We start from the raw sequence: 10,950 nt of genomic DNA on the forward strand, positions 1-10,950 counted from the left end.
ATTAACAAAGGGTACTGTTCCTAATGTACAGAGACTGAAGCTTGAGAAAGGAAAACAATCCTAGTTACAAGGAATCTCCTTCTTATGCATGCGTGAGTCGCCGACAGGAGATATCAAGTTATCCACCTAATTGGTGTGACTTGTGGCTTGTCACAGATATCATATGTACTGTTTCAGGCTTTAGTACTGTTACAATGTGGCTGTAAGCACTCGACCTGACGTGGCTTTTGCTATCTCATGGCTTTCACAGTTCTTGTTAAATCCTGGACCAAAGCACCATCAAGCTGCTGATAAGGTTTTATGCTATCTCAAACGTCATCGTGCGTATGCCTTGAGGCTTGGAGGAGGTGAAGATTATTCAGTATTAACAGACGCCTCCTGTGCAGATAATATACTCGACTGTAAGAGCTTGCAAGTATACGTCATAACACTTTTTGGAGGAATGATAGAATGGCAAGTGAATAAGTAGGATACAGTAACAACGTCAACCACTGAAGCTGAATTGTTAGCTCTCGCTCAGAGGGTGAAAGAAGGCAAATATGTGCGTTAATTGCTTCTAGAGTTGGAGATACGTTTTAGAACACCTACTCTTCATGTTTTCTGCGATAACCAGTAAACTCTAGGATTGCTGGAGAAGGACGCTCCGTGACTGCGTACGAAGCTCCGACATGTCGATATTTATAATCACTGGGTATAACAAGAGGTGCAGAAGGGAGATATCCAAATACACTACATGCCCATAAAAGATATGATTGCAAATGGCCTGACCAAGGCACTCAGCAAGCAGGAACATCAAAAGTTTCTTAATCAAATTGGAGTAGAGGATATCGATAGCTATCTCGCTCCCCAGCAAATGGATATAGAGAACCTGGATATCAAGGAACTGCTTTCTCTCAATGGCATGCCTAAAGAAATTTCCAGCTTTGCAAGCAGTGCTTTCTGCAGCTGAGAGGGTGTGTCCGATAACCGGGATATCCGGCGATGTAGAAGATAGGCTATTTGATCAGGTCATCCAGTCACCTCAAGCTACCTACACTTCAGCAAATAAGGAGTCATCTTCTTATCAGGGCTCAATATAGCCCTCAAAGTTTACCCCTCATGATAGCTCACAAAAGACCCCGCAAAAAGTGTCTATGAAGGACCCGGCATTGAACCTGATGTATTAGACAGGGACGGAGAGAACCCAATACACACAATCTTGCTAGTCACTTCTTTTTCTTTGATCCTAGTAAAACACTTCTCAGGATTGGTCTGGAATAAACCGACTAATCCGACAGCTTTATTCCCACCAGGACCTGTAGGTAGCAAACCAACCTAGCAACAAAGATTTCGGGGTTACATGCAGACAGCCCTAAGACAAAGTATGCATGGTTGGAAGGGAGAATTACTTTATTCACTTCGACCTCTCTATTTCCTATATCTATTTCCACATCTTTCATAAGCTTTTATACTCTGCTATGAAAATATACCTTCCAACATCCACAAATTAGCGTCATGATTTGAGCGCGAACTGATAAATAAAATTTCAGTTGTGATGATTGAATGCTGATTTCAAGAACAGCTATTCTTGCCTTCAGGTGTAAAGACAGATTTCTATCGTGTCTTCATGATCGTTTCCTGGCTCGTTACCATCCAGTCTGCTGTCGCATGGGCCAACCTAACACATATCAACCAGCATTCCTACAAATATGCAGGTCAGACCTTGAGAGGTATGGACATATTCTTAGTTGCTCTACGCAACATGGTGATTGTCTACCTCGTCTTGAAGTGGGCGGGGGATAGAAAACAGCACCCGAGAACGCCTATACCACCACGTGCTCTACACGGTCACATTTGTGATGTCGACAGCGGAGAAAGTGAGCTACTGACCGAAAGAGACAAGTTTCGTGACAAGGTAGAGTTGGTATGGACTCTTGTTAGTAGTGTCATCATGCTACTATATCATATTGAGAGCTTGCAAAAGATGCCTGCTTCTCTCTCATGGCGGCGTCTTCAGACAAGATGCAGCCTTTCTCGGTGGATATCGGTGCTTCTCGTGATTCTTAAACTAGTATTTACCATTGCTGACGTGGTATTTTTATGGTCATGAATGTAGCAGATAATTATGGACATGACTTATTCACTAAGCTGTGGTTGGTCATTTGATTTCTAATTGATGAATGGCAAACTGTATATCTCGCAGACATTGTTTTGGTTATCTTTGCGCGGTCAGCTGCGCTTGAGGATGGGGAGGAATATAGTACTTTGGGGGTTTAAATGGATTGAGACTTTCATTTCGCTCTATGGATGCTAGATAGCGTATATCTAAATCTCTAGATTTCAACTTATCACTCTCTCGGCCGTCTCTAGCAAAGGTGGAACTTTCCACTTCCCAATCACTTCCTTCCATAGTTTCATGAACTGGAACATTTTACTCTCACTTCCAGCTCCTCCAATGATCATCAGTCCTTGGGGCTGACCCAGTCCTGCTGAACCCTTTAATCGACTCATTGGAACCATTGCTTTAGGGGAACCTGCCAGAGCGGCGACTGCACAAATTTCACAATCACCCGGGCCGATGATCACATCAATTTTATTCTCTGTCAGAGCAGCGTCAATCCCCTGCGAGCCAGCTAAGAGTTTCCCGTGCGCTTTAGCAGCTGAAGCGGTTTCATCGGTCATTGTAGACTCTAACGTTTGAATAAGATCCGTTTGGTCAGTATGGGCTTTGGTCAGTTTGTCAGTAAAGATTCTGTTAGAAAGACGTTGGAAAGTTAACCTACGTTCAGGCATAGCATGGGCAGCATTTTTATTGTTGAATTCAACCAACTCCGGGACGGAGCTTACTTCTGGGTCGTACAACTCCACGCAAAACTTTTCAAACTGCCTCGGGAATTCGAAAACTATGAAAAATTGTTAATGTGGCTCCAGAATTATTGATATCTCAAAGCGTTGTACGTTGAACTTACATGAGACCGAATGGCTAACACTCTTTTCCTCGTACCTAAGATCATTCATTGAGGGCAGCTTGACGGGATAAGCTATCTTCGCACCTCGTTGGGCTATTTGGGTTCTTGCCCATTCATATTCGTCGAGCTAATTTTTTTCAATGAGTCTTAGGATTGTGAATTTTCTCGTAGCGAGCTTACAATCTGCCTTTCCACACCCTCGTCCCGGAATTTTTGAAACCCAAAAGCGTTCCATACCATGGGATCAACGAAACCAACTGAGATATCTTCCCACTTCAGAGGCAGCTCGTCTCTGGCTTGAGTTGATAGGAGTATATTCATCAACATCTCGAGATCCTCGGGAGATTTCGTCATACCGCCTAGCCCGTCGAAACTTCGGCTGAGGGTGAACAATCCATCTGTTGGAACGGTCCCTAACGTTGCTGTCATGGAATATAAACCCGCCCTATTTGCAGGCATACAGATCGACCCCCCTGTTTCGGTTCCTACAGATAGAGGCGCAAACCCAGCGGACACTCCCACGCCAGATCCAGAGGATGAGCCTCCAGGACCCGAACGACCACAAAAGAGATCATCTTCGCGAAACCCACCAACGATATAGGCTGACTGAGTTTGGCCATTTACAGCAGACCATCCAGCTGTAATACAGGTCGCCTTAAGGCCACAGAACTCCGTCATACTAGCTTTCCCTATAATGACTAGACCACTCTGTATCAGCAGTTCAACAATTGGTGCATTTCTCTTCCCGTAGGCCTCTTTGAAAGCAAAGGCTCCCGCAGTTGTAGGCATTCCGAGTGCCTTGGATGTGACTATAGCATCTTTGATGATAATAGGGATTCCATGGAGTGCACTACGGATTTTGCCATTAAGTCTTTCGGTATCGAGTTTTGCAGCTCGAGACAGGACAGCCTCCCGAGATGCAGTTGAAATGATTGCCCGTAGTTTAAGTCCTGTCTTATTGTGCCTCTCGATTTGTGCTAGATAGGCATCCACAATATCGACAGTAGTTGTTTGACCAGCCTCTAATAAACGGCATAGGTCTGTCGCTGTCGTTGTTAGGATGTCAAAAGAAAGCTTTTTCTGGGTAATTTCCATGGTGGCGTGTTCAATCTAGACAACACAGGGACTGCGCCTTTGTATATAGAGGCTAGATAAGGTTCAATAATTTCTTATATAGAGAAAACCCAAACGCTTCTATCGTTGAACCATAATTAATTTCAGCAGGAATGTTGCCTATTCGATCTTAAAGGTCTAAAAGACACCTTAAGGCATATATCTGGGCACCTAGATTTCAGCCCAATATTTACCCCTCATGATAGCTTACAAATCACCCCGCCAAAAGTGTCTATAAAAGACGCGTGTTACGTCTAATACTCACTATAAGGGCATATTCGAATAGAAAACATAACATGAGGAAAGGAAAGAGAAAGGAAACAACAGGTTCTTCACACCCATACAATTTTATATGGGAAAGGGGAATTAGGGGCTTCCAACAGGCTTCTTCCGGGAACACGGGGTTGCCTGATATCGTATGACTCCGGACATCGTACGACTCCGGATAGGCGATGTTGCGCAAGCATGCGGGATCTGGGAATAGCTTCATATTCGGGTTTGCCGGGATCCGGCGCCTAGCGCTGTTGTCAATATCCGTGAGGGCTTCGCCCAAACATACTCATGAGGTTAGCTCATAACACCGGGCATTGAACCTGATGTATTCAACAGGAAGAGGGACAACCAAATACCCATCTCGTCGCTTAGCCTCCCCACCTAGCGGTTGGGAGTCTGCCGGGGCTCAACGTACACCGGAGCTCAACGTACAAAATTGTAAAAATCGCAACCCGGCATTTTCCACCGTCCAAAACACCGCAAAAATGACCGCTGAGCAATACAATAATCACCAAGGCTGTTTACGCGTATAAACACGGAAAAATCAAAAATGTCTCGAAATTAGCGCGTGAATTTGGAGTTTCTCGCTCGAGGCTCTATCGCCGGATTAACGGGACACCCTCTCGCTCAACCCGACTCGCAGCGAATAGGTTATTATCAATTGATCAAGAAAAAGCGCTTTTCTTATGGCATCAATATCTAGATAATATGGGCGCTGCACCTACACCACGCCAAATCGAAGAAAACGCGAATTATTTGATTACGAAGGATTGGACCGGTCAGGGTGAGCCACGAAGAGCTGGCAAGGACTGGGTTTATGAATATCTTAAGCGCTTGCCAAAAGAATATCAACGAATTGTACAACAACCTCAAGAAGTCGATCGTACGGCCGCTGAGCACTACGGGCAAATTGAACGGTGGTTTATTGACTTAAAAATCACTATGAAAAACCTCAAAATTACACCTGCAAATCTATGGAACTTTGACGAGACCGGATTCATTGTTGGACAAGGAAAAAAGGAAGCAGTGGTCACAGCATACCCAAAAACATCAAAAAGAATTTCTAGTCTGTCTTCTCGCGAATCTCTCACCGTCGTTGAGTCTATAAACGCCGAAGGAAAGGTTATACCGCCGTTAATTATCCCAAAGGGTGTTGTACATCTGGAGGAATGGTATAAGCATATAAAAGATGAGGATTGGCTTATTGCACCAGCTTCAAATGGCTTTATCACGGATGAGATTGCATTTGAATGGTTACAACATTTTAATCGGTTTACGGACGATGGCAAGAATTGGCGGTTATTAATCATGGATAATCATACAACTCATCTCACGATACCGTTTCTTGATTATTGCAAAATGTGTCGCATTCAAGTATTTGCTTTTCCTGCGCATTCTACTCATCTTTTACAACCGCTTGATGGAGTCCCATTTCAACAATATAAACATGTTCACGGACGAGTGGTGAATAAGATTGCTCGGCTTGGTGGCTTCGATTTTGATAAAAATGACTTTTTTAAGGAGCTACACGATATCCGGATAGAGACCTTTACACCACGAATTATCCGCCATGGTTGGAAAGATCGTGGGATTTGGCCTTACAATCCTCGCGCTGTATTAGACCTCATGGTCCAACCTGAGGATACGATTATTGATGATGGAAATACGTTAAAAATCTATGGTGAGAATGATGATACGATTCCCAGCTCACCAACCATCAAGTCGATATCACCTCCTTCATCCGTGCAAAAACTACGTCGCTATGTCAACAAGATCGAGAAATCACTTGATGGCATAAAGGATATCTTAGATGAGAGCAGCCCGGGCCTCATACGCCGTATAAAAACGGTTAACCAAGGGAGTCTTATAATGGCTGATTTGGGTGAGCTACACCGTGAGAACTTCACACGGATTCGTGATACTGCCGAACGTAAGGCTGCAAAAAAAACTAAGCGCCAGTTTAAGGCCGTTGGTGCGCTTTATGTAAAAGATGCAAACCGCCTCATAAAACGCCGCCATGATGGAGATTTGATGAAAATTCATAAACTGTGGGTGCACTAAGGTGCATATACGTACGTACGAAGCACTTGAGTCAATCTCAATAGGTGATTCTTTCAGTTCTGTGTGTTCACTTCTTCTAAGTACATCATGTTCCAAAGCCGCGTCTATATAGACCTTCTCCTGAGCTGATTTGTAAGCTATCCCATGGGCCATGGGGTAAACCTGAGACCATTCTCTTACACATAACAGTTTCGGATTGATCGCTTCATTTGATGGCTTCATTGGAAAGCCAGCTTATCTGACACATCTCGATTGCATGAAGCAACCAACATAAACGCTATATCCTTGCAGAGCGGCAACCGGGTGAGGAAGAGGAGGCTCCAGCGCCTCAAACCCCGGGCTTTTTTATCGATACTACGGGTAATAGGTAAATCGTATACAGTATTTTTATTTGTTTAGTTTTTATATATAAAATATATGGCGTTGGTGGACTTGGTAACATTTTACACAAATATTGTACGTTGAGCTCCGGTGTACGTTGAGCCCCGGCAGACTCCCAACCGCTAGGTGGGGAGGCTAAGCGACGAGACGGGTACAGATAATCTTGCTAGTCATCTTTTCTTTTCTTCATCCTAGTAAACCACTATTCAGGATTGGCCTGGAATAAACCTACCAATCCGACAAGTGGGAGCCCTAATCGCGCCACATCCCAAATCGAAATTTATCTAAATTATGAAGGTTTTCTATCGTAAAGATAATGAGTTTTGCTCTCGGGTTCAGAAATACTAGGATAATTTTGACATTTATTACAGCAAGACTGATGACTCACCTCTTTATGTTGCTGCGCTTATATCTCATCCAAACCGTCGTACAACAATATATCTACGCAAATTGGAAAACAAACTGGCAAAAGCTTGGGATCAACAAGGTTAAGAAGCCCTGGCGCACCTACCGAGAGAGGGCTCCTTCTCCGGCAACAATAGGGCAGTAACAAAGCTTCGGAGGATTCTCAATTTCATGTGAATAGACATAGAGGAAAAAACACACCCATACATTCTTGTTTCAAAACTTCTTGCCATATCGTTAGTCTATATATAACCCTGATGCTTCTCCAGTTTCGGACATAATTCCTCCACGACTTCGATCATGTCCTCCGTCACACAAGGTGATGTAACGCACTAATTTTTCCCGATACTGTGGTTGGAAACAAATTTCGGAATCTTGCTATTACTGGTTTGCTGGATTAACCATGCAGTAGTCAGTATTATGCTTCGACAGATCAGGGTTTCCTGCCCAGGTAGGGAATGGATGAGCGGTGCCGCTGCCTCCTGCGACAGCGAATGTGAGGATAAAGATCATAATCTGGGTGCCACCGTCCATTGCCGCAGAGATAAGATAATTCCATTCGACGAAGAACCTGGGGTAGAATTTTCGAATATACCACTGGAAGACAAACGCGATGATGAAGAAGGTGGTGAAACCACTGTTGATACCAACGTAGAGATTGCCCATGAACCAGAGAATAATTGACGGATTAAGGTAGCCCCAGAGCCTGTTGCCAGTCACTTTGTACATAATGTACGCTGGAATAGGGACGAGGAATCCCAACAGGAACACGACTGTGACCCACTCATAACGCGCGCCGATACTGAACATTTTGGGCGCTATGCTCCATGCTATAGCTAAGGTATTGAAGATTTGGATGTTTTGTCCGGACCAAATACTAGTACCCTGAATAGACTCCAAGATGGGAGCCTGCGCGGACACAATGGTCTCCATCATAACCCAGTTCATGAGCGCTCCTACCACACAACCAGCGATCTGGATCACGAAGGTTATGCGCGGCGGCAAATGCGAGTATTGAGCTAATCTCAAATCCTTGGCTAAGAGCTGAGCCTGGTTAGTTGCATTGTACGTGAAGCAAGTGAAGTAGAAGTTAGCGAGTGGACGACCAGGGAACATGTATCCAGCAAGCATCTGAAAAATAGGTTGCAAATTGAATTGGAAGCCTGTCATTCCATATTGGGCACCAAAGAAGAGAGTGAACACAAAAGTAAACAATGTGGCAAGTATAAATCCCCACCAAGGCAAAGTGGACTGTAAAGTTTTTAGCAAAGATCTCGAAAGGGGGAACTAGACTCCGCAAAGCACATGTAACAAATCATCAACGAATACGTACCTCTAATGCGTAAAGACAGCCAAGACCAACAGCCCAGCAGACGGCAAGGACGGCAGTCCACCACCACAGGGGTACTTCTATGTACTTATTCCTCAGGATCAGCTTGTAGTGGGGGTCTAGAGTTGGGTCATTCTCCTTTCTTCGTAGCCTCTCCTCAGGAGTTTCCTGGTTTCTCCAGAACAAAAGCCCCTGAGTACTAAAGACCTTTTGAAGGATTGACGGGGATGCCCAGCTCCATGCAGCCTTCAGGTCGTGCCAGTTCCACAAAAGCATGTATACAAGTGTAGCCGTCATGCCCATGTTTGTGGTGATGAGGTAGGCTACGTAGGTTGCTGTCAGATAGGGGATACCCTGGGCATCAAGCTTTTCATATTCGATCTCGAACTTGTCATTTAATATGAGAGACTGATTGTAGACATTGTAGGTCGTCGAGTTTGCATCCGTGAGATTGAAGAGTTCCTGAGAGAGAAAAGGCAAGCTCTTGGCCTCCCAAATGTTGCCGTAATATAGTCCTGGAGCCGAAGATAAATCAGGATACAGCTGCCCGGAGCTCAGCGAAAGAGCAGGATTCACTCACCTATGAAAAGTGCGTAGCAACCAACGATTCCAATCAATGTATTCACAGTACTTTGAAGCGGATACCAAAGCGGATTGAAGAAGGGTGCAATATAGTTCCAGTCAAACGAGATGTTTAGCACTCCTAGGCCTTCATTTCCTGTAGCTCCGCCAAAGAAATTGGTGAAGAATAGGTTATGCTGATCGGCAAGACAGAAAATTGAAATGCCAATTAAGGTAGTGAAAATGTATTCGGGAAAGATCTCCCAGACGAAAATAGCCAGGAAAACAGCATACCAGACTCGCATCTTTCGCTTGGTCTCCTTTCGGTCTCTGTGGATTGTTTCAAGCAAACTAGAAACCGGGATCGTCATCGGCCAGATCATGTTCGTGGGGTATACGATGACGTCGCGCAATAGCCCAGCAACGCCGAAGCCAATAAGCTGAGATGTCAGGACAATGAATATGCCGGCTGCTTTACTCGGGTAGCCTCCGTAGAAGAGGTATTGAGCGGCGAGCGCCTCAGTAGCTAACGCAGACTGCGACGCTGCTGATGCCATGATTGTGATTGCCTATTAGTTGGTTGTTAGCGTGTATTAAAAGCGGACCAAAAGCAGTGCCTGCTTTCTAGCGGCAACATACTGCGTGCTCCTTGGAGTTAAAGGGACCTGGATTCAAAAAACGAAGGAAACCACCATCAGTAATGCGGAGGCCACCAATTTCCCAGTTGATCTCCGTCGGGATTAGAACCGCCATTAAATCACCAAGGATGTAAGCCCAAACAGTCAAGAAAATCAAAGAGACAAAGATGGTCTGCGGTTTGAAGTAGAAGATTTCCTGAAGGACAGAGCCGAAGATGGAAAGCCCAAGACCTATACGGGAGTAAGTAACCATCTTTCAAATAACTCACTCATAAGCAGACCAACCAAGAAAAACCACGCGAAAGGTCACCACAGTCATATTCGGGTCATCTTCGACGTGGATGACTTTAGTGACAAGGTCAGTTGCCGTTTCCACCAGCGCGGTAACTCCTTCCTCGGGCTCGTATTTCACACCCTGCTCTACATCGTTGTCTCTTGTGAAGGCACCATTCTTCCCCTCAACTCCCTTAGTCTCGGGAGTCGGCAAAACTTCCTGAGCTTCTGCCATTTTGACATCGAGCGAACTGGAAGCCATCTTGGGCCAGGAACAATAATGGCACAAGCTACACGACTATTGCAAGAACTACGAAAGCGGGCTCGCTGAGATTTATAGATAAGCTGTATAGCCATTTCCATTCGCAACGCACGTTGTCAATTTAGTAAGTGACCGAAACTAGGACCTACATATCTGTTCTAAGGTTACATCGAAATGCAGCCAATGATATGCATTGATTGTCGTGTTTATCTCTAGAACTCACATTGAACGACAGGCCTTTCTTGCTCATGCGACCACTAACTACAAGCTTAGCACTTATCTAAGGAGGGTATGTGACCTCGTGTGTTACGCACGAAACAGCGAATTATCTACGTTCCATACTGTCGTTTTCTCCATTCAGACTACCAGAAGGAGGAGTTCAACCTACTCCGTATAGAGCAGGTGGACTAATACAATAAGCAAGGTCTATATCATCCACAGTCTTTCTTCTCGTTTTAGGATAAATCTTAAATTAAATCCTTGTCTCCCATTCTCTTCAATCGGGAACCCCCTCTCTCAGGATATAGCGCTAAACTAAACTTACGTAGGGTGGTTAGATAATTATATTAAATTGTCCTATAGGCTATTACGAGCTTGAATATTAATTATTACTCTTAGCATTACGACCATACTCCACTGTACATTACTCGCGGGGGCGAACCGTAGTCTTCGAAATGTTCAGAAAGATATGATATCCAAGACTAA

The 10,950-nt window shown here is 44.6% G+C and overlaps 3 protein-coding genes across 3 annotated transcripts, besides 3 other annotated features; 1 reads left to right on the forward strand and 2 right to left on the reverse strand.

Moving 5' to 3' along the window:
* The first annotated feature begins 202 nt into the window (after nucleotides 1-202).
* Nucleotides 203-829: a mobile genetic element.
* A 1,417-nt stretch (nucleotides 830-2,246) lies between these two features.
* TSTA_080090 (amidase, putative) lies at nucleotides 2,247-4,193 on the reverse strand. The gene is made up of 4 exons (XM_002342000.1): nucleotides 3,129-4,193; nucleotides 2,949-3,075; nucleotides 2,763-2,882; nucleotides 2,247-2,705 (listed from the first exon to the last, which is right to left on the reverse strand). The coding sequence occupies exons 1-4, from the start codon at nucleotides 4,041-4,043 to the stop codon at nucleotides 2,320-2,322; spliced, it is 1,548 nt and encodes a 515-aa protein (XP_002342041.1). The 5' UTR covers nucleotides 4,044-4,193; the 3' UTR covers nucleotides 2,247-2,319.
* Nucleotides 4,194-4,359: 166 nt separating this feature from the next.
* TSTA_080100 (uncharacterized protein) lies at nucleotides 4,360-6,454 on the forward strand. Its single transcript, XM_002342001.1, has 3 exons — nucleotides 4,360-4,861; nucleotides 4,900-4,984; nucleotides 5,038-6,454. Exons 1-3 carry the CDS (start codon nucleotides 4,658-4,660, stop codon nucleotides 6,393-6,395), a joined length of 1,647 nt encoding a protein of 548 aa, XP_002342042.1. The 5' UTR covers nucleotides 4,360-4,657; the 3' UTR covers nucleotides 6,396-6,454.
* Nucleotides 4,842-6,362: a mobile genetic element.
* Nucleotides 6,455-6,777: 323 nt separating the features above from the next.
* Nucleotides 6,778-6,814: a sequence feature (AT_rich).
* Nucleotides 6,815-7,562: 748 nt separating this feature from the next.
* Nucleotides 7,563-10,245, reverse strand: TSTA_080110 (uncharacterized protein; the record flags this gene model as incomplete). Its single annotated transcript, XM_002342002.1, has 5 exons — nucleotides 7,563-8,432; nucleotides 8,515-9,026; nucleotides 9,092-9,641; nucleotides 9,712-9,941; nucleotides 9,996-10,245. 5 exons carry the CDS (start codon nucleotides 10,243-10,245, stop codon nucleotides 7,563-7,565), a joined length of 2,412 nt encoding a protein of 803 aa, XP_002342043.1.
* Between the last annotated feature and the right edge of the window lie 705 nt (nucleotides 10,246-10,950).

This window comes from Talaromyces stipitatus, genomic scaffold (genome assembly GCF_000003125.1).
Source record: "Talaromyces stipitatus ATCC 10500 scf_1105507295523 genomic scaffold, whole genome shotgun sequence".
NCBI classification, from domain to species: Eukaryota; Fungi; Ascomycota; class Eurotiomycetes; order Eurotiales; family Trichocomaceae; genus Talaromyces; species Talaromyces stipitatus.

Coding starts and splice junctions, on each gene's coding strand:
- TSTA_080100 (XM_002342001.1), top strand. CDS start 4,658: ATGTATTCAACAGGAAGAGGGACAACCAAATACCCATCTCGTCGCTTA. Junction 4,862..4,899: donor ATCACCAAGGCTGTTTACGC/GTATAAACACGG, acceptor TCTCGAAATTAG/CGCGTGAATTTGGAGTTTCT. Junction 4,985..5,037: donor ACCCGACTCGCAGCGAATAG/GTTATTATCAAT, acceptor ATCAATATCTAG/ATAATATGGGCGCTGCACCT.
- TSTA_080090 (XM_002342000.1), bottom strand. CDS start 4,043: ATGGAAATTACCCAGAAAAAGCTTTCTTTTGACATCCTAACAACGACA. Junction 3,076..3,128: donor AGGGTGTGGAAAGGCAGATT/GTAAGCTCGCTA, acceptor GAAAAAAATTAG/CTCGACGAATATGAATGGGC. Junction 2,883..2,948: donor TGTTAGCCATTCGGTCTCAT/GTAAGTTCAACG, acceptor AATTTTTCATAG/TTTTCGAATTCCCGAGGCAG.